The sequence below is a fragment of the Candoia aspera genome, chromosome 1, assembly GCF_035149785.1.
Source record: "Candoia aspera isolate rCanAsp1 chromosome 1, rCanAsp1.hap2, whole genome shotgun sequence".
Lineage (NCBI taxonomy): Eukaryota > Metazoa > Chordata > Lepidosauria > Squamata > Boidae > Candoia > Candoia aspera.
In genome coordinates this window covers 136,301,392-136,325,213 of record NC_086153.1, presented here as the reverse complement: position 1 = coordinate 136,325,213, position 23,822 = coordinate 136,301,392, and the positions used below count along the sequence as shown (strand labels likewise).

Sequence of the window (23,822 nt, the reverse complement as noted above, 5' to 3'; positions counted from 1 at the left end):
TCTGCCTGGCCGTCTCATAGTCTGAACAGGACAATGTTAAAGAAGCAAATGAAATGTTTAATTATATACCAAAGCTTTGAAATTTGACAGTTTATCAGGAATTATGGTTGTATCGAGCATGTGGGGCGGCTAAAAAATTATATGAAGAAATTGGGAAATGTGATATTATTCCAGATTTCAAAGAATGGTTGTCAGAAATGTGTAATCTATCTGTTTTGGAAAAGGCAATATTTTCTACTAATCAAAGGATGCAGCACTACGTGTTACTATGGCAGAGATTTTGTGGTATTTTTCAATAATATTTTGTAATGTTCATATTATAGTAGTGCATTCATTAGTAAACCAGTGACTACTGATTAAAAAATGGTACCAGACAAAAAGGGAACTGTATTAATAGGGATAAACACATAAACAGTTTTACCTTTGCGTCCCGGATATACATGAGGATAATATTCATAATATAAATCAGGCTGGTCTAGGTTTCCAAATGGTTCAAATTCCATTTCAGCATTTTGGTAGAGACCCAGTTTTACCAGTAGTGCTAGTCTTACAAACCAAATCTTGAAAGTAAAAAAAAAAAAAAAAAAAAAAAAGTTTACAGCTCTTACTGAAAATACAGTGTGTGTGAATTCAACAAACTTATTTTCTTCTAGAATTTTTCATCTTCAACTAATTTTTTCTTTATTTTTTGAGTCTCATTTGCAAATGAATTATCTTACATGGTTGGATAGCACTCTGTACATGTCTGATTAGAAAGAATTAATGGATGTTGACATTATTTGAAGACATATACGCATTGCTCCTATCTTCAATTATTCACTTTAACTACCGCTCATAAGAGGTTCAAAATACGGATACATTATAGGGTCTTTCAGACATTTAGTTTACTAGCAAAACATCTTTATATCTTTTTATCCTTAATATTTCTAATTTAGATATTGCAATTGCTTATAAAGAAATATCTGCAAAATATTAAATTTACAGCACTCATGAAAACATTTGTTAGTTGTTAATGTAACTCAAAATCTAAACAAAAGTCATTTGTTTTCTCACTATGTCATCACCTGTGTTTCTATGCTAGAACAAGGGAAGGCAATATCTATTTTTCCCAAGCCTCAAAGTAAAGTGAACTGCTTGCATTGAGAAATTTCAACCTTGTTTTTTCATTCATAACTGCAAGAATTATTTGTCACTCATCTGAAAGAATCTTAAGAAAGGTGGGGGAGTAACTGGAGGGAAAACTGGAGGTATCCAGTGTGTGTTTGACATTTCTGGCTAGTTCCTTAACGTGAAACAAATTGCCCATTCCCACTTAGAAGTGCATGTTTAAGATGCATCCTAACTTTTGCCTGACCTGCAGGCAAGCATACCTGAAGAGAGTCTGTTGTATGACTTGTGGGTAGCCCACTTTTGCCATAGCCTTGACCGTGGGCTGTCAGAAGTCGTCCACATAGATCAACTGCTGCTCTCCAGTTTTTTGTGCTCTGGAGAGAAAGGGAAAGAATAGGCTAAGTAACAATTTAGCAGCTAAAAACTTGAAGCTGCTTATTTTGCCTGAAGTAGCTACAACTAGCCATTAGTAATAATGACAAGGTCAAGAAAGCTGGCCAGTAGGAAGTAGGATGGCATTTGTCAAAGCTACTTGTATAATTAGGCAAGAAGCAAAGCCAGGCATGACTCACAATTTACAATTAGAAGATTGCTGGTGTAAAAGGATACATAATTTATTATGAAGTGCCAGAGACTGTTCATTCAGAAATAGTTATCAGTTTTTAACCCTTCAAGAATATGCAACATTTTTGCCACTGCAAACCAATCCTATCTACTGTCTTTAAATGACATTGCTATTTTATTTTTTTTCCTGGAATCAAGTTTTCTATTTGTTTTAATCAATTAAATCATAAAGGTCATTCAGTAAGCTGTGCTCGAAAATACAGCTGTGTGAAAACTCACATTTCAGTAAATACAAATACTTGAAGTTTTCAGCATCTGTTCATTCAGAAAGAAAGCACTCAGCAGATGTTTAGCAGAAGTACATGTATTTTATATTTAAAACTTAAATAACCTGTTTAGTAATAAAATGATGGATACCTCAAAGTCACAAATATTGCCACCAGAAGAAACAACTTATTTCTCCCTGATCCAAAGCTTAGAAGTTGTATTTTGCTTCCAGTCAGAGCTATGGCAGTAAAGAGGATTATTTGTTGCAATGTTTGAACACCAAGGTAAGCAAGAATTATTTAAAATTTTAGCTTATCATGAACAAGCAGGGATGCACACTGCCTGACTGCTCTTGCTTGGCACTTGCCAACAGCAGCTGAACAAACTTGGATGACAATTCATGGCTTGTTAGCATTATCTGTGAGTGAGTAACCTTGCCTTCTTTCCATCCTAACAAGCCAGAGTTACAAACCAAGGACAAAATGTAACTTATGTCACTAGATTGTTAGAAAAGCATACTGCATTTCACAACTGAGCATATTTGCCTGACACATTAAGCCATCTGTCCATGTGTTTTGAGCTGGAGAATATATATAGAATTTGAAAACATGTAGTGGACGCTCTTGCAATGGAGCTGCAGGCAACAGCATCCTCCTAACTCACAAAATAGCTGTCTTGAGTGTTATAGCAAAAACAACGCACTGATCTACCCAAATGCTACCTGTCACCTCTTCCTGTAGGACCTCCCTATAAACCTCACTTGCCTTTTCCCTTCTTTTGACTAGCTGCATGCACCTGCATGTACTGGGGCATAGCTACCCACCACGAAATCACAGATTAACCATGGTTAAGGTACGGAATGCAAAATTTTATTTACTTATTTACTTATCAAAATTTATCACCGCCCATCTCCCTCCCAAGGAGGGACTCTGGGCGGTTTACAATAAAATTATAAACCGCCCAGAGTCCCTCCTTGGGAGGGATAAAATGTGCCTGGATACAATTTAACTCCCAGGTCTCAACCCAGGAGTGCCAATGTACCTACAGACAATTCCTTTGGCCCCTGCCAGACTTCCTGCCCTAATTGGCTATCTTTTTATATATAGAGAGATAAATTAATGAGCTGGTGCATTGCAAAACACACCACCAACATCACCTTTATTCCCAAGAATGCCTCTGGGCTCCAAATGCAACTTATAATAATTACAGATGCTTTGTTTGGAAATGTGAGCACTTGTCTAGAAAACAAACAAAGGCAAGAAAGGTTGTTGAGGAGCACTGCGTGCAAGGTGGTTGGAGCTAGAATCAAGTACCACGATGATGTTATGTCCCACATGGCAGCTATTTACTTTGCAGAAAAAATGTATACCCCTAATTAATTTTCAGATCTTCCCAATATGCCAAAAAGTTAAAGGTCCCAGTGCTTATCATGGGACAAACCAGGTCAATCTAAAGAATTCTGGATAACTGTGATGTCTGAATGCTAGCTAGTGCCCAATACAGAGAGTACAGATCAGGCTGTGCAAAGCTCCAGGCTGTTCCAGAAAGGTACTTCAGGGCACAAACTCAGCACCTGCCTGCAACTCTTCAAAGTAACTGCATCTTTTTCTGGGATGGTTCAGAAAAACTTCAAATTATAATAGAAGGATAGAAGACTGATGTTATTTCATGGCTTTATAAATCATTATTGAGGAAATTGTGAATTATCTGAGCTTGGTTGTTTTTTTGAAACTTTGTTAATATTCCTTAAATTTTGAACTAGAGAACTGAAGGATCCTATGAATTACAGTTCTTACAAGAATAAAAAAAGAAAAACCTTATGATGCCTTAAGGTCAAACAAATTTATTTTCATACAAGCTTTTGTAAATCACATAATGCTAAGTATTTTATTGAAGGCACTACTAGAGATGAAAAATAGAATTAAGAGAGCAAAACGTAGCAGTACCCTACACTGGTCACAACTTCAGCTATGTAGAAAAAAACAGGATCTAGAAATGTTGTAAAATGAGGGCAGCATTCTTAAATAAGGATTAGTAGCTATATTCTACTCTAGAGGTTTCAAACTCAAGCTCAGTGTCACATAAGGACTAGTTCATTAGCCGAAGGGTTGCAACACCAAAGCCTTTTCACATATTGATACTGAAGTCTTTGTGAGTAAAAAGTGAAGAAATGGAAGAGTATTGTGGAATGCCATCAAACACAAATTTACTGCATTAAAAAATGTTATTGGGAAACAGAACTATTTCTAAAACAGAACTGCAAAACAGCCATTTGACTTTGGCCACTTAGCTTGCGTTTTTCATGAATCAGAACACCAATATTTGGTTTTATTATTGGGTTGATAATGGAGTATTTTGTCAAGGTGGCATCTAGGATGATATAATCTAGGAAACCCATCCCACTAACTGCAGTCCAAATTTTGCTTTCCCCTCCCTTCTCTCTCCTGGCTGAGAAGAGGCATCTTTCCTTCCTATGGTCTTTTTCTCATTTGCTGTCCTTCTCTTTTCTCTCCTTGCCTGGCAGGTTCCTCCCTTCCTCTGCCTAGCAGGGAGATCTTGCATGCCCATGCACTGTCTTTCCTGCTCCTTGGCTGGCAATCAGCCCTGATCCCCCTCTTTGATGGCCTCCCCTTTCCCTCCCTTGGTGAAGCCCAGTCTCCTGGTTTTCTTTCCTGGCCAAGCCCCACCTCCCTGCTGCCCATACCCAGAGCCCCTGGTGCCACTTCAGAAGTAGCATGCACCATGAAGCACAAGAGTGGGCAGGGAGTCCTGGAGGGAGTTTCTGCTTTGTGCAAGAAGCCTTGGGCACCATCTGCTTTGACCAATTTACCAGGCCCCACTGTTGCAGGAAGACCTTCCACATTGGGTCAAGATAAATTGCTGCCCTGCCACTGCCATGCTGTTCCATTTCCTGGAGCCCCCTCTATGGCCTTGCCTGCACATTTACATGGCACTTATTGTGTTGGCTTTGCTGGGCAGCATTTTCAGCCTCTATGAAGCATCGTTGCGGGTTACAGAAAATGACTTAGAGTCTGAGACTCCTGTTCTATGCTACCTTAAATAGACCATACCACTATTATATTCTAAAACATTTTACAACAAAGGACTTTTCTTTATGCAAATGGGCACCTGGAAAGCCTCTCAGAATCAAATGTAACCATCACATAGTTCCTTTTTGAAGTCTTCTTTGAACAACAGAGATCATTATGGATGAAATCCCAGTTCTGCTGAGCTTCCTAACTGAATACACATTGCTTCAGTGGAAGAAGAAAGTTGTGCTATTTATTTGTTAAGAGAGTGTTGCCAGGCAAGATGGGAAAGCATGATCTAGTATCTTCCTACCTTGGATAATTTGGGAAGGCAAAAAAAAAAAAAAAAAAGTTATGTGGTGGGTTAACACAAATTATACAGAATTATCACTTGTTTACAGATGAAAAAAAAGCTAGTGAGCTTCTCCTTTGGTTGTTTTATTCTAACCATGCTACTAGTTAATCTTACAATATGGCCTTTAATCAATTAGTTTTCTTCTCCTTTTCTTTAAAATCTTGTTGCGCTGCTATGTGCACCTTGTCTTACTTGCATTTTAAAGTTTATTTCAAAATAAAATTCCATATTAAAAAGCAAAAAATAATCTATACATTCAAAACATATTGTTTGATCTATGTGATTAATTGGTCAGGGGTGAGAAATAAGATTCAGATGCTTAATATTTACAGTACACTTGATGCACACTATCTTGGTACACAACACAAGACCCCTGAAGGGGGCCTCATGAAGTCAGCATGCAAATGACATGACTTATGCACTTGCATTAGAAGCCATGGCATCATATAATGATGTCATTTTGGGATGACGCCATGGCATGAATATTGTCATTTTGAAGTCACTGCAGCTTCAGTAGTGAAGCACTACTCTCTTCATATTAGCAATGCAAGGATGACAGTAGCTTGCCTATGAATAGTCAGTGATTACTGGTGTGAGGTGGAAACCAAGGCTTTCCTGGCTCACAATTCTACAACTACAATAAGAAAAATGTCCTACCATCACATCTTCGAAACTTTTGCTCAGATACAGGCACAAAAACAGCTGCCTAGTTTAATGGGATCACAACCAGAAGACACAGAACTGTGGGGATGGACACCATCTGTTCTTTGATGCATGACAGATGCATATATGCAATAAAGGTTAAATAGTTCAGGTGCTACAGTAGAACAGTGGGCCAGCAATAACAAATAAATAGATGTCTGATTTCAAATATACACTCACATTTTTTTTATTACTGTTATTAAATTTCTGTGACCATATGGATACTCCTCCGAAGGGAATTACTGAATACTACTCATCTATTCCCTAAACAAAGCCAAGATTAAGAAACTTACTTTTCCAACAGAAATATTAGAGTGGCGAACCTGTTTCTTTATACTTACTGTGCAATAGATAACCATAAACTATTAACGGCAATGCCCCTACCAAGATGCAGTGACTTCAAAATGACAATATTCATGCCATGGCGTCATCCCAAAATGACATTATTATATGATGCCACGGCTTCTAATGCAAGTGCAGAAGTCATGTCATTTGCATGCTGACTTCATGATGCACATGTCATAATTCGCTCCCCTCTGAGCCCCATAAGGAGGTCCATGGCTTCTAAACACTCCCAAGGCAACTGCTCCAGAAAAATGAAATCATTGTTCAAAATAAAGATGTACCAGAAGAAAGTACTATTTATTAGTTTGGTATAAAATGCCTACAAATCAAATGCCTTGTTTAAAACATCATCTACTATGTAAACTCAGATGAAATGACAAGCTGTAGTTAAACAGAAGTGAAAGTTTCCCAGCTTCACCTCACAGCTGTGTCAGAGTTGGGTACAGGAAAATACGAACAATCAAAGGTTTTTGAAGTTAATTTGTTCATATTGAGCATGAAGTCAGAATGTAGACAATGAAGAATACAACATAAGATTCCAGATCAATCCAGAATGGAGATTACAACAACAAAACATTTCAAGATTTTTTAAAACTAGTCATAACTTCAGGAATAAAAAATACTACTTAAATTGGGAAAATTTTTAAAAATAGAAACTTCTCAGCTATAAAAAGTAAATATGCACAAGAGGCCCACAGTTTACTGTGTTTGACAATGTATGGAAATTCCACATAAAACCTAGAAGCTCTACTAAGGGAAAGTATATTATTTTTTTTTCCCAAAGGGAGTCATTAACTCTACATGTGACACCATTAAAATGATTAAAATGTCCTCCTCCATTTTGGATGACATTCTTCTCTAGTATAAATTATTTGGGTAGAACACTTTGACATCAGTTAGAAAAAAATTGGTCAGTAACCCCTTCTTAGGCTAAAATTTCCTAAAGTTATTCCTAATATAAAGCACATTTATAAGATAATGAAATATTGCAATTAAGGGGCTACATGTGATTTTTCTGCAAGCTGTCTTCTACTGTATAACATGACTTCCCCTTGATCTCTTCCCCTTTGGTCCACACATTCTTCCCCAAACCGATCTAGAGGTGGGCAGAAGAGTGATGGGTAAAGAGGAGGAATCCATTCCAGTGGCAAATATTATTCCATCAGCAACACAGCTGAACAACTAACCTTAACTGTTCTTCTTAAGTCTTTTCTGAAATTATCAATTGCCCAAAATTACAACAATGCAGTCATAGCTATTCATTTAAAAGACGGACTAAAATGTAATAACCTTTGGAAAAAATGGTAGCTAACAATTGTGCTGAAAGAGCTGGTGTGCTGAAGAGATTAAGGTGCTGGACTAGGAACAGAAAGACCCAGGTTCTAATCCACCCTCAGCCACAGAAACTCACTGGGTTACTCTTAGCCCAAGCTCTTACAAGGTTCTTACTGAAGTGAAAATTAGGAGGGGGAAGTGCTATATGTGACTCCTTAAGCTCCCAAATGAAATGTGGGATCCTAGATAGACAGACAGATAGACAGGTGGATTGATTGATTCTAGGAATAGTTGCTATTTCAAACCCAGCAGTATTTCTCTCCACAAGAATACAAAAATGATAATCAGTATTGAAAATATTCAATACGTAGATACGACGTGTGACACGTGCACTTTATAATCCACTGAAACTGAACTATAGTTTTTAAGAGCTCTGTTATTAACCACATCTGAACATGAAGCAAGTACAGTACAGGCAGCCCCTGGGTTACACAAGGTTTCCATCCCAGGAAGCCTTGTGTAAGCCAGTTTTGTGTGCCTCCGATGGGGTGCTCAGCGCATGTACAAAATAATAGCTGCTGTTTTATGCACAAGTAAAAATGGTAACTGCTGTTTTTGCACTGTTTGCTTAAGGTCAAAGGAACAGGCCAGGGCTTGCATAGCCCTGTACTAACATAAAATATAAAAGTATTTCCCTTTATGAAAAACCAATAAAAGAAAATACTTTTTCACACAGCACATAATTAATCTGTAACATTCATTATGATAAGACTTGATGATGACAGCCACTAACTTTGATGGCTTTAAATGGGGGTTATATAAATTCATGGAGGCCAGGTCTCCCAAGGGCTATTATCCGTGAAGACTTACAAAGATCAGGGGCAGCATGCCTCTACCTACCAGTTGCAAGGAAACAACAGTGAGAGAGGTATATCTAGATCTCCTGCTTGTGAGCATTACAGAGTCATCACGGACTGGCCACTGTAAGAAAGAAAATCCTGAACTAACATGGAGCTTGGTCCAATCCAGCTAGGCTACTCTTAATTTCTTATGTATTTTAGACATAAAGCTGAAGGATCAAAGGAAATTATCCACTAGATGGGCATGCAAACTGCACTTTTTATTTTTTTAAAAAAAACTGGAAATCAACTTCTGCAGCTTTGCATATAGAATATAATGAATATATTTGACAGAGGAAACACCACCTGCACAGTCTAATTTTGATGAGAATGTTACTGAGTTAAATACCCAAAGCCTCCAGGTGAGAAAGTTCATACAGGCTAAGCCAAACATAGGGAATGTTTCTGGGAAAGAGAAGCTAATAGGTACATTGCATTTTGTTTGGCATCTGATGACATCAGATTAATAAAAAAACAGGAAAGCATCATACAATATAACATGTTAAAACTTATAAATGTATTATATGTTATTTAGATAAACAGACCTCTGGGAAATGGCTGTAGGCTGTAAAAAGAAGAAAGGGCAGAGATATACCAGATTCTGGTTAATTCTACCTTGGAGCTGTTAAAGAATTTTGACATAATATTTTACAACTCAGAAAGGAAAATATGGGTTATCTTGTTCATAAATTTCTGTAAAACACAAGATATAAATCATTAAATAAACCACTGGATTAGAAATTATAAAATTTGATTTATTTATTTATTCATTCATGTCAGAAGCATCACAATTAAAATTAGGCATACTGTAAAACATAGAATTTAAAATATAAAATATAAAAGTTAAAATATATAAAAGTTAAACTGATCTTGCCCAGAAACTGGCAACATTAATTGCATTCTGTCGCACTGTCATGAGGTCCTCAAATGTGCATTGATCAGGGCACCAAGGACAAGTATTCATATGTGTTGTTGTCTGCATATCTCCACATTCACATTCCCATTCATAAAATTTATTTTGTGTGCATATTACTTCTTCTCTCTGAAAACGAAAACTCACTTTCCCTCTTAATCATTTATTATGGGTTTCAGGTAAACCTGGCAAGCAATTTCTTCACAAGTCTTAATGCAAAAATATTTCAGTGATGTGGTCTGTGAATGTTTTGCCATGTTAAACTCACCTGATAATTTTTTGATATACTTTAAGTCTATTCAAACATTATTTTTTTAGAAAAAGATACTTTGGCTTCATAGAAGTCTCAAGGGAAGTTTAATGATACATTAAAAAAAAACTGTGAACAGTAACTGTTGGTCTAATGGCTTAAAAGAGAGATACCCAAAAGGGATTTTTGAGTATAGAGCAACTGCTTACACTAAAAGTGGTACAGAAGAGAAAAAGAAAGAAAGAAAGAGAGGGAGGGAGGGAGGGGGAGAAGTTAACAATTTTAGGTCAATTGTATCATAGACTGTCTTTTTTTAATATATTTTTTATCCTGTCTTTATTATTTTTATAAATAACTCAAGGCGGCGAACATACCTAACACTCCTTCCTCCTCCTATTTTCCCCACAACAACCACCCTCTGAGGTGGGTTGGGCTGAGAGAGGGAGACTGGCCCAAGGTCACCTAATTGGCTTTCATGCCCGAGGCAGGACCCATAGTCTCCTCGTTTCTAGCCTGGAGCCTTAACCACTAGACCAAACTGGCTCTCTTTTATAAAGACATAATAATATAAAACTTCAAACCTCTCTTTTTCCTATCTCTCTTATTTGTTTGTGATACTAAAAACAGTGCTGTATATATTAGGATAAACCTTCCTTTTACAGAAATAAGCATATCTAGTTTTCCATAAATTTCTTCAATCAATTTTTTCCCAATCTGACAAAAAGGATTATTCTTACTGTTGTATCAAAACCTAACATCTAAACTCTAAAAAGAAGTGCTCTGGCTGTAGTGGTCAAGTAGGTAACTCGTGCTAAAGGGATGTGGAGTATTTTATTACTTAAAGACCAACCCACAAAACCTATCCCAATTCCCTTATTGTTTATGATTAGAAGAATAAATCATATTCATTTTGATTATAACTGGGGTTATATACTTCCTAGCAGTAACTTAAAAACCAGAAAGGTAAAAGTGGTTGGATACAGTAATGCGATTTCATTGACAAATGTCGTTCTGCCAGTGAATGAATTCTTACTATATTCTGTCTTCTCCCCCCCGCTCCTCCAAACATACATCAAATCTTCTCTGGGGTCTTGGGGGACCTTCTGGAGCATACTCAAGGAGTGGGATTGGAGACAAGAGAAAAAAGTCCTGTTGTGCAACTGGAAATGTATTCATTTAATGCCTGATGTAGCCTGCAGCTTCTGTGAATTCTTGCTTAACCCACTGCTACACACACATTTCCATCACTGCATGGTTTCAATTTTGTTTGCCTATGAAAAATAAGAAGCAACTCCTGAATATGAATGAGAAAGCCAATAGCATGCAAAGGAGATGTCTTAACTCCTATTTGCCTCCTATTTCTCCTTATCCAGGCAGCCATGGATAAGAAGCATGTAACTAAAAAAACATAAAGTGCATTAAGTTTAGGCCCTAGCATTCTCCATTGGCACCTGCCAGCCATCCTACCACCTGACTTTTTACATCTTTAAAACATTATTTGTTTTTAAGAATGTCTCTGGGCCTCAAACAACTCTCATCAACTTTCTTAGAAAATAAAAAATGATGGGCTACCTTTACCCAGTGCTTTCAAAATGTGCCCCTATGTAGAAAAAGAACAAAGGCAAGACGGAGTACTATGGAATATGGCTGTGCAAATCATTTGGAGAGCACTGCACAATGTGTCCTTCTGAGCCTGTTATGTAGAATGTTGGGACGTGTGCATCAGCTGCTTTGAGCCCCTTTTGCAGTTTTCTCAGCATGTACACACATGCAGAGAAGACCCTTGTCACTTTGCTTTGGTGGCAATCTAGATGTGTCTTCTGTGCACATAGGTACAGGTAGTCCTTCCTTAACGACTGCCCTCTTTAGTGACCATTGGAAGTTACGGTGGCGCTGAAAGAGTAACTTTATGACTGGTCCTTGCACTTATGACAAGCAGAGTCAATGGAGAAGCTGGCTATAAAACCACAAGTTGTGGTCATATGTCTCATTTACTGACCATGGGTACTTTGCTTAATGACTGTGACAGAAGTGAGATCGTAAGCCCATCGCAGTCATGTGTTGTAATGACCATGTCACTTAGCAATGGAGTTGCCTGTCCCAATTGTGGTCATTAACTGAGGACTACTGGTACATACACAGAAAACCAGGAAAGGGCCTTGAGGTGGCCACAGTGAACTTTGCAAGAGATGTTGCTGCCTCAAGCAGCAGTTTCACAGAGGTCTTCGCTCTTTTCACGAAGCTAGCATTCTAAAAAACTGGTTTATGGTAATGGACTTTATCGCCCACAGCCACCATTTCATTAATGGGAAAGCCCTTCTAGTAGTCATTTTGCAAGAATGCCCGTAACACAGTCATACAATTCTAAATGTGCCCACTTTCACAAAAAGGTTGGGGACCCCTGGTTTAAAGTATTGGATGTCCAGCTGGAAAAGAAGCAATAGCACTGAAGCAGAAATAAGAAAGAAAAACAGCTGATCTTTTGGCGTTGGGGTCAAGACAGATTGCACAAGACCGTTAGAAGCTCTTTAACATAAATTCTGTGAAGGCTAGACAAATCATTTGATAAATCTGAAAATGCAGATGCTGAATTGAATGACTTTCAAGACTTTTTATAAAAGACTAAATAAGCTCTTTAGACTGCGACTATCCAGAAAGGATCGTAACCAAGAAAAGGAACTCAAGGTTACTTACTATCAGCTGTTTTAAGCCCTGAAAAGACTGCTCCACAGAGTTGGCATTGAGGGCTTGTCTTTTCACTGCAGCATGCTCACCAAGGAAGCGGAGCATTAAATCTTTAACTGCATCACCCTAACGGGAGAAAAAAGTACATAATATCTACCTTTGAACTTTTCCATTAGCAAATACGATTTTTAAAAAACATGTTTGAAAATATTTTATATTAATACAAGCTTTCCATTTGATATGTGTTCAAGATATTCCACCCCATTAAAAGTGTTCTGTATACTTGGTCATGCAATCCATTTACTGTGTATCATTCCTGTAAAAGGAAACCTTTACAGATCATTAAACTGAAAACTGCTCTTTTAACATGGAAAGGAGGATACTTATTACCTCCATGTTCTCCAGCACAGTTTCTTCTCTCACACTGGGTTTAGACTCTCTATATTAAGCTCTTTAGATTTCTTCAATTAGTGTTATTCGGACAAGATTTTGCTGATTTCACTGAAAGGTCTGAGAAGATATTGTAGAAGTCTAGAACACTACAAGCCTTCTCAAACCTTACTTTGTGGCTAATAGTAAGTGGTTACAGGGAGCAAGGTGGCCAAAACAATAGTAGCCAAGCTACCTTTTGGAGAGTGATGTGTTCTTCATTCCATAAGGAAACACTGGCATGAGTCCTGACGGAAGACCTCATCTGTCTTTCTAGTTTGATCTCAGCGGGTTCCTACTTGCCTTTTCTGAGGGCCAAAATAAAAAGACTAATTACATGGTTCTGCTCCTGAGCGTAAGGTCTCTCTTCTCCACAGGATGCTGATCTATATCAGGAGCATACTGTGAGGAGAACGAATGTTAATCATTTGGCCCTGCTGGGCTTCCAATCCAGATTTGGCCTCCGCGGTTTTCACTGCACAAAAAGTTTCCTTGAAATAAAAGGAACTACTTTTCAGGCATTGACCCTGCAATCTGAACTGGGACCACAGCAAGAGGTACAGAATTAACTCCATCCTAGGAACCTAATCTTTGTTAGATCCTTCACATTGGCCATCTGTGAAGGGGAACTGCACTCAGGGAACAACTAGGCACTAGGTCAACTCCAGGAGCTCTGGAAATAGATTTTTTTCAGTCAGGGTGTACACTTGGTTTGTGTACAGAAACTTGCTCAGTGCTCTTACTGATGGGCTAGGCTAAGGATGCTTGAACTGATTCTCCTGGCCTTTTCAGAAGTATTCAGTATTGTTGCCGGCCCACTTGTGCTGCATTCTAAGCCCCCCAACTGAGTTTGAGGGTACGTGTTAAGGGACTTGCCAGTGACTTAATTCTCCCCCAATTGGCTGCCAAGCACCTGATGGCAGATGCAGCCAAACAAGGGTAGGAAGGGCCTCGCTGTGAGGTTTGGATGGGGTTGTGTGTTGTTAGGTGAATGGTGAATAGGGTCTTGGTGGTGCGTATGTACATGGAGGGGGGAATGAACCGACACCTTGGTGAGATGCGAGAGGTGGGAGGGATGTGAGGGGGAGGCAAGAGCAGAGAAACCATGATTGGCAGGGAAGGTATGGTGGATTCTGGGGGGTGGGCTGCACTCGGGGATATCAGACTTGCTTGTTGAGAGTAGTTCCAATGTTCAGCCCCCAGGATTTCCCCTACGGTCCAGTTTATTGGATCTTTGGTGGCCCTGGACTCAGGCTGTTGCTGTTGAATGTCAGGTCAGTCTATAATAAATCTGTTCTCATCCATGATCTGATTGTGGATGAGGTAGCTGACTTGTCTTGAATTACTGAGATCTGAGTGGACCCAAAGTGGGGTGTTCCTCTCTCAGAAATATGCCTACTTAGGGTTCAAGTTTGAGACTCCAGGAGAGGGGAGGTGGGATGGTGGTTGTCACCCAGGAGTCATTATGGGCTTTCAGAGGCTCTGCTCTGCAGATTAGCAGATGTGAGGTTCTCTGGCTTAAGCTGGGCTCAAGGGAACAGTTGGGAGTGTTGCTGGTATATGGCCCTCCCTGCTGCCCAACATCAACCCTGCCTGAGCTGCTGGATTCTGTTGCTGGGCTGCAATAGAGCCCCAAGGTTTGGGGATTTCAATTTGGTGCTGAGTCTGGGGCAGCTCTGGAGTACATGGCCACCATGAACCTGTCTCAACTCACCATATGACTAAATCATACCGAAGTTTGCTCTGCAAGTTGCACTGGTTACCATTTGGCTCCAGATGTAATTCAAGGTGCTGGTTATCACCTATAAAACCCTTCATGACATAGGGCCAGGTTACCTGAGGGACTGCTTGTCTCCATGTTTCGGCCCATCCTATGAGGTCAACTAGAGTGGGCATATTCCAGGTCTTGTCAATTAAGCCATTATGGGATCCATGAAGTGTGCCTTCTCAATGATGGCTCCTGCCCTCTGGAATTATTCCCCCCCCGAGAGTTGTATTGTTCCCACCCTATCAACTTTTTGCAAGCTGTAAGTTGCTGGAAACATGGTTGTTCTCCCCGGCCTTGGGGCAGGATGGTTGGGTGTGTCCTTTGGTATAGGTATTTTTTGGTTTTTCCTGTTATGTGTTGATCTTCCAGTCAGCTGTAGCTTCTTTTATTTGATGCATGTTATTTTTAAAATTTTGCTTCATTATAAGCTGCCCAGAGTTGTTGTGGAGTCAGGCAGCCTCAAAATTAGAATATTAAATTTTTTTTTTGTGAGCTGTGTTACTAGCAGGCATGGCAAAGCAGCTGATTTATTTTATGGAGAATATCATGAGTTCAACCCTTATACTTCTACCTTAATCCCTTACAATTACAGGCATTATTCTTTGTTTATAATTATAAAATGACCATTGTTTCCCTTTGTCCTAAACCCATTTAAAGTATCTCCCTGAAACTGTCACATGTTATGATTACTATCACAGTAAATTTCATTATTTTACGTCCCAAAGCAAAATAACAATCCCTTCAAAAAAGAAAAAAAAAGACATATTTTAAGTAAGGGTAGCTCAAAATCTCTCACACTGGTTTCTACAAACCTTGGTATGCTTCATCTCCTCACAGAGGTTTAATGTTCCTGCAAATTTCATCCCACTTTGGTGAAAAAAACAATTTACAACTGTTTGAATTTTCACATGCTGTATTATTTGAGAATCTTGCTTCATTATCTAAGTACCGAGCCACACACAACTACTTGCCAAGCAACCCAGACTGGAGATTTCTAGACCTCCAGATTGGATGGTCTCTACAGACGCCTAATTGTTATTCACTTTTAACATGATGTTTAATGGAAAGGTGGAGCATAACTAACACGTAAAAGAATATACCAAACAGTATATATTTGAATTCATTAGATAAGATTTCAAATGGTTAAAAACAACAGAGGACTCTCACCTGAATGTTGTCAAATTTTAATCCAGGCATTGTCACATTCTCTTTGTCTATGAAAATATTATTATATTGCTGCGTGGCTACTGAAATCAACACATTCCTAGTTGCATCACTAGGAAGCCATGCATCATTTCTTCTGTCCATCTCACTCATGTTCAGCACAGAGGCAAAAGGATCATCACTGCCTTGAAAAACAGCTTGAATCTGGGAAAATGGCTTTGGAGATTGAGATATTTCTGGGGAAGATGCAGATTTCCCAGCTTCAGATCTTCCATTTTTAACAGAGTATTTATGGTTAGCAGAGTCATGCAATTCCCCAACTGTCGCAAGAGAAGACATTTGTTCTGGTACCGATGTGCTTGCGTTGGGGTTACTGACAGAAATAAAAGATGATGTGGTAAAGGAATCAAAAAAATCAGAAGCTAATGTGTTACTACTAATGGCTTCCCCAAAAAATTTGCTTAGGCTAGGACTAGGCTGAACCACCTGTGGATGAGTTTTCACTGGAGTCTCACTTATACCACCAAGGCTGGGTGACTTCACCATCTGAGGCTCAAAGCCATCGTGCAGAAACTGTTGCTGACCAGTTGTACGATTTCCCTGGCTAAAGATGGTACACATCGGAATAGGTTCAGAGTCAAGTGGCGATTTAATGACAACTGAGGAAGATACAGTTTCCTCTGCTTTGCATTCATCAACCATGTTTGATGGAAACTTTAGCAGTTTGTCACTTCCTGCTTCCAGTTCATTTTTTGCTGAGGTCTGAATCGTATTTTCACTTAAAGAGGACTGATAATCAATTCTAGAATCAGAAATACTTTTGGGAGTAGCTTCATGTTTTGTTTCACTCTCGTTTCTAATAGCTTCTTTTCTCTCTAAAAGCTTCTCTCCTTCTATTGCCTCAATATCGTTTGCTTCTATTTGTTTTACAATTTCTTGCAGGCAGCCAAGATCACCAGTATCATCTTCACTATTATTTGGAGAATCAGATATAACAACACTTTCCATCATGTGCTCACTAAGTTTGTCTATGAAGTTACTGGAATCTTCTGCAATGTTTTCATTTTCTTCAGATGCAGATTCATCTCCTCCCAGATCAATGGTTTCTTCCTGAAAGAGAAGGTCCTCAGAAGCTTGCTGCTGGATATCACAAAGGCCAGCCATTGCACTTGAACGTCTAATCCCAGTGTCTTCAATATTATTTTCTTGGTTTTCCATAGTTCTTCTACATGAAAAAAGAGGTTGCTGCTGATCAGTATTAAATATAGGACTATTTATACATAAAGCAGCAACATATATAGCTACTGCAATAAATAAGAACACACAATACTTCAAAATATTAAACACTTCATTAACATCCTGCTAAATCCCCCACCCCCTTTTTCATAGCATGAAAATAATGATTCTCATGACTGAAATACTGGATATCTTAAGACTGTGCCCTTGCTGGGGCAAAATATAGGCTAGACCCAGGTGAGGTCTTTGGCCATTGATGGACTCATTTGTCCACTTCTGAGAAGTATGGTGTTGCGAGGCCATTTGCCTTATCTATATATCTATACTCCACCTGGTTGGCTTGCAGTGTCACAAGTTCAGACTTAGACAACAGAGACTCTATCTGTAAATGTTCAGACTGGTTCTCTAGTGGAGTTCCATCTATCTCTGTATTCAGGAAAAAGGGGAAGGGAGATTGGTAGTGCCAAAATCCAGATGGAGACAGACAAAAAAGCAGTACTAAAACTCTGGGTGAGGAGAAATAGAGGAAGGAATGAGAACTCCAAGTAAACGGGGTGGCAAGAAGGGAAATCCTACATGAGAAGTCTTGGATAGAGAACACTGAACTGACAAGGAGAAAAATCTTGGTAGGCTAAACCTCCTGTCACTTAGGCAGCATATTATTTAATTTAATTAATTTATTTCCCTCTCCCCAAGAATACTCTAAAGGTACAGTGTGTCATCATAAGTGCACCTGTCCATGAAGCTTATATGTACATCTGCACACTTATTAAAGAGCTGCTGATTTGATCTGTTGATAGAACATGAGTTGCTTACTTAACTTATAGATTTACATAATTCTTGGGACACTATGTCACTGAAATATTTAAAATTGCTGTTTTCTTTGTTTCAAAGCCTAAGACCAACAGGTCTTCAGAATGGACATAGAGTGCATTTGTTTCTAGTTAAAAGAAACAAATGCTCTGAGAACTAGATAATAATGTAGTTAGACTTACTTTGAAGTACCTTTCTTATCATAAGAAGAGGGACACAACAAGAAAATATTAATTTAACCTCTTCTAGATAAAAGATAAGGCTCAGAACTTCTTCCTGTCCAGTGGAAGAAACCTTCTCCCTTCTGTCACTTGTACTGATTTCAGATGAGGCTGGTTAAACTTCTCCTTTATCATGTATTTTACTGGAACAACTGGGAAGACAAATGGAAACAGAAGAATAATGTTTTAGCACAACAAATTAATTGCTGTATCTCAGCACTTGGACCACTTGGATATTCACCTAATCTATTCCCCCTCCTAAATAGATGGCGGCATCCAGTTCCATTTCTGGTAATTAGAAAGATACTTCATGCTAAATCCAGCTACTGCTCTTGGCCACAGGAGATGAGCCAGAAAAATGGGATATACTACAGCAATATTTCCAGAACAGATCTGTTTCAACAATTTAGAGCTCTATTTGACACGTGTTCAAAGTCTGGATCTGTGCTGACAATTTTATACTGTTTTCTTAATACGGATTGTGCCACCCTAGAGCCACCTACAAATGCATATTAATGGTACTCCTGCCATTAAGGCTACTGATGAAGTTGCCCCTCTACAGGGAGTGCTGTGAAGCAGAAAAGGGAAACATCTTTACAGGGTAGTCCTTGAGTTACCACCATTCGTTTAGTGACCATTTGAAGTTATGATGGTACTGAAAAAAGTGACTTACAATTGATCCTTGCAACTTATGACTATTGCAGTGTCCCTGTCACGTGATCAAAATTCAGGTGCTTGGCAACCAGCATGTATTTATGATGGTTGCAATGTCCCAGGGTCACAGGATCACCATTTATGACCTTCCCAGCTGGCTTCCAACAAAGTCAATGGGGGAAGCCAGATTCGCTTAACAAACATGTGACTCACTTAACAACCATGGTGATTTGCTTAACGAACATGGCAAAAAAGGTTGTAAAAATTGGGTGTGACTCACCTAATGACAACCTTGTTTAGCAACAGAAGTTCTTGTCCCAATTGTGGTCATAAGACGAGGACTACCTGTACAGGTGTGAATGCCATGGACATGCATTTTCCAATTCAAGTGTTAACTGTGGAGCGGGAAATTTGTTTCTTCTATTTCCTGTCTTTAGGAGACATGCTATTGGCCCACCGTCCAAGGAACATCTAAGGTAGATCCTCAGAGCCCTGTGCACATATAGCTTGAGGCAGATGCATTTTCTGGAGTAGACTGGATTTGGGCAGAAATTGGAAAGCACAATCTTTTTGTGCTCAGTGGAATTTGGAATCTGACCTGATGTAATGAAATGTGAGAATAAGCATGGAAGATGGGGGGAAGAGATGCTGCCTAGGGAATGATTTGATAATAGAGGGAGGAGTTTGCAACTGAGTAATGGGCAGAGAAAAAAAATTAGAAAGGACCTGCCCTAACTGGTTAGGCAGTAAATAGTGGGAGACAGCGGGAGATTTGTACCTTCAGACTTGCATGATTCTATTAATGTAGACCAACAATAAAGTAGAAGTAGCTCCTCTGTTTCCTGTCTGGTTTACCTGGGAGGCCTGACACCTAAAGCCTAGAAGTATCTTATCTTGGTGGAACAAGCACAGATGTCCCTGAGATTTTCCTGACCCAATCCCTTTAAGCCAAGATTAGAACTACTGAAGAGATGGCCCCTGGTAAGAAAGTTGGTAGGAATCTGTTTAATGGATTTGGGGGAGGGGGTGTAACTAAAACCACAGTACCAGTGACAAGTTCCATATAGGAGTCTGGAACATCACTGGCTGAGGTGAGAGGAGTCCATTCCTAAAGGAATGGCTTGTATGAAGGTGGCCTGAAAGTGGTATTCTTTGCTCATTCTGGAAAATGGAGCCTGGAGTGGTTACCTGTCTATACAGCCTGATCACTGCTAGTCCTGTTACTGCCTCACTACTAGTCACTGCTAGTCCTGTCTCCAGCCCCACTTATAAGAATCACCTTTTGCTCATGACATGGGAAAAACAGAAATGGATACAGAAAGAGATTCATACCTATTAGTCAATGAACATACAGCTAGAGTAGGTGTCATCTAAATAATACAACACTTAAAGTTCCTAGGAATGACCATCTATCTTTACATAGTTCGGTTGCTCATGGCATCTTGGTGTATCCTGAGGAAACTAATTATGGTGATGATGACCACTGTTGTCCATTTTCTTTTCACAACAAAGCAGTATTTCTACAGTTGAAGGTATTTTGTTAAAACAATGCAATACATGCCAAACCATATATACTTTCCGTTAATTAAAAACATCAAATATTTGATCTGTGCAATAAGATGCAGGATATTTCAACAAATTCAATAAATAGAAAGGCTTTTGATGGATTTTTTTTAAACTTGAAATCAGAGGTAACAACAGATTATGGTGGCACGGAAAATGTATCAGTTGCAGGCAGGTTTATCAAGGAAAGTAAACCTACTGAACATTTTATGGTTTTTACAAGTTTACTGATCTCATTGTAGACTCAGAATTCTGTTTGAATAATTTTATTGGAAAGCATAATGGTCAAAATATGTAACCACTCCAAGCTTTTCCATCATAAATTTGATAAGATAATAGATGTTTTAAATTGTTTTGCCATATTGGAGGTAACATCACTGCAAAGTCAACACGTCAACTTAAAATTAATGTTTAACTCTTCTACTGAGAGATATGTGGCCTATTTTCGCTCCTGACAACTCAACATTCCAGAACATGGAAATGCATTTAAACTGAGCTGCAGAAATAGTTAATATCTATTTTACCATTTTTTAGTTCAGAAGCTTTGGGATAAAGCATATCACACTATGTTATGACATCGGCATGTGAAAGATATGTAAAAAGCAAAAAATATGCAGTTAGAGTGATTCTAAATTAAGAATTATCTGAGAACATACAATGTATTTTCTGAACATAACATCTTCAACTGAAAGCAACTTTCATGAAGTTCCTAATTATGAAATTTAAGAGATCGAAACATAATTTCCAAAGATAAAACCAAATATCTTTCAGCTCTGATGAAATACTTGTACTCTTTTTGAAAAAGAAAGTCATTCTGTCTCTCCTGAAGCTGGCTGTTAATGATGAAATTCATGTTCAGGAAGTCATAGCAGTAAAAATACCTTGTTTTGACATCAAAAAATGATTGGTCCCTTACAAACATGTTTTTTCAAATATGTACAAAGTACATCTACTATGATGTTTAGTGTAATAGCAATTATTTGTTATGCCATCAGATATCTTGCACTTTCTAAGTAAGTGTAACAAATGGAATACTCTATAGATATATTTTCTACACGGAAGACTTTGAATACTCGTTACATTCAGCACTGATCCATAACATATTACCTAATACTCTGGCCATGTTTATGAATGTGGTTCTGCACACTGAAATATTTTGTCTGAAAGCCACCTGGGCCCAGATAGTTTCTGGAGCCTGAAGAAATGCTATTTTCTGGCTACACCCTTGGTCCTACCAAACCATGACAAACAAAGATAAAGCACATCTCAGAAACATGTCCCCTACTTTCCTCCTCTGTTTAATACAAGCTTTCATATTAATCAGTGTCTGAAAGAGGCATGCAAACTTTGCCAGACAGGTAACCAAATTATGGCTGAACCACAGATAAAGAAAGAAGCAAAAATGATTTATGACATAGTGTGGATGACATTCATGAAACTTATATATGTACTTATTTCATAAAAGAATATGAGCTTTTTCCCTATAATTTAAAAATGATAGACTCTGTTAATAGAAGAAAACTCTTCTGTAGCTTCAGTAGGTGAAACAACAATCAGGTAAGTCCAGAAAGAGCAAAAAACCATTCACTTTTATAACTTGGAATATAAATATAGTAAGTTCAGGTTAAAAGATTCAAATGACAAACATTCTGAATAACAGCTGAAATTAAGAAGGATCATGTCAAAAACAGACATACTCTGCCTATCATTACACTATTCCATTTCAGGGTAAGCAATATTATGTACAGAAAATGAATAAGAAACAGTAGGCAATCATATGTGCATGATAAGAAAAAAAAAGGAAAGAAATACAACCAAACCTAGTTTATAACAACCTCATTTACTATTTTTTGAAGTTTTCATATGCCATAGTTGTCAGCAGAGGAACTCCTAGATATTGACCTTTGTCACTGATCATGGCTTTCACCAACTAAGATGTTCATATTATGGTTTTTAATAACAGAAGGACTAAACTATGTTAGCAGATTTACAGTAGTCATATCTGTACCATATGTAGGATTCCCTGCCAAGGGTGAGAAAAATGCCAGTCACTTTTGGAACATTTTGACCAGTGCATCACAAACAAAACCACAGTTCAAAGTCACAAGCAAAACCACAAGCAAAGTAACCCCCTCTGTACGTTACTGCCCTTGCAAACCAATCTTGCTTCCATTACATCCATGCAACAATTCATACATTGCCTCTGTTCTTTAAACTCCTCACATTTCTCTTTTTGAGGACTTCAACCATTCCATCCAACCACAACTCTCTTGGACTTTGCATTGCTTTTACTTCACTTCTCCATTTGTTTCATCACCCATTCTTTTTTCATACATCCCATTATAGTATCTCTCCACAATTCTGTGGTACCCTATAACATAATCCTTCTCATTCAGTTTCAAGCAGTTACCACACCCTCTTTTCTTACATCCATTTTCCATGCATTCTGTTGGGAAATTAATCTACCTTCTATACATTTTCATACAGGACTAGCACTGTCTCTTCCTCCAATAATTTTGCTCCTTCCCTCCTTCCTTCCTCTCCTTTTTTTTCCATGACCATTCTAAGATCTATTCTTACCAGAAAATAATGTGTCCCACATTCAGGACCCATCATTACTCTTGTATCCTTCACTTATTATCTCAGTCTTTCGTCATAAACAGTCACATTCATCATGCTTTTAGATTTATATTAATTCCTCTGCCTGTATGCACATAGAATTACATTTACATGGAAACGAACACATCATCTAAGAAGATCCTAACCAAGCAGTCACCATTCTCATGCATTCTTGGGTCTTCAAATAGTCAAGTCACTTTTTCTTCAATCTCTCACCTCATTTTTACCTATTTATGTTATGACATCTAGCAGAATTATTTTTCCCCTAGACAACATTCATTCAAAATGTTGCATGATTTTTCCTAAAGCTCATTTCTGGTTCTTCCATTATCACTATTTACTGGAGTGTAACATGCAACTATATCATCCTTAGGATTCCTACTTTCATATGCACTCACCAGAACCTAGATGATAATAATTAATATTTTCTGACATGCTTTAATTCATAACTAAGCCTACACTTTCACTTCTCTGCATGATTTATTCCACTACATAAGTTTAAACTATATTCATTCAGATCTACTCCAGCCTTTCCCTTAGTTTTACACACACACAATATGCATCTTTCTTTCTATTAATTAATGGTCTTTACCATTTACTACTCTTACATACAAAATCACAATCTTCCATGCGCCATGGTCATCACCAGGGGCCATGTTGACCTCCGTTGCCCATTACACTGTTGATAGAAGGTCAGTTGAGGCCATCACATAAAACTTTTTAGTAAGATAGAAAAGGTGTAAACTCGGTCTCCAGCCTTAGTTTTACCCGTGTCACATTCAGCATTCCCTGCTAAAGACAATTCCTTTCACTTCTGACACATTTTGACAAGTTTGCCACAAATACAACCAAGGCCTAGGACTAGCTCAAGCATATCTGTGTTTTTCAAAGCAAGTTAGGACCTCTGATTTAGAGACCAGCTTGCAAGCCAACATCCCTAGGAATGTTACATGCAGCATAT

General features: G+C 38.4%; 1 protein-coding gene across 3 annotated transcripts in view; it reads right to left on the bottom strand.

Moving 5' to 3' along the window:
• TRAPPC12 (trafficking protein particle complex subunit 12) overlaps positions 1-23,822 on the bottom strand; it is an 83,723-nt gene that overhangs the window by 58,967 nt on the left and 934 nt on the right. For 2 of the 3 annotated variants that reach the window (XM_063314023.1, XM_063314041.1), the window contains exons 3-6: positions 15,759-16,980; positions 12,404-12,520; positions 1,371-1,484; positions 422-560 (exon numbers count right to left, since the gene is read on the bottom strand). In XM_063314023.1, the coding sequence (XP_063170093.1) occupies positions 422-560; positions 1,371-1,484; positions 12,404-12,520; positions 15,759-16,980 (1,592 nt within the window). Of the gene's footprint in view, positions 1-421; positions 561-1,370; positions 1,485-12,403; positions 12,521-15,758; positions 16,981-17,986; positions 18,178-23,822 lie in introns of all 3 variants that reach the window. The other variant, XM_063314032.1, reaches the window with a different exon arrangement.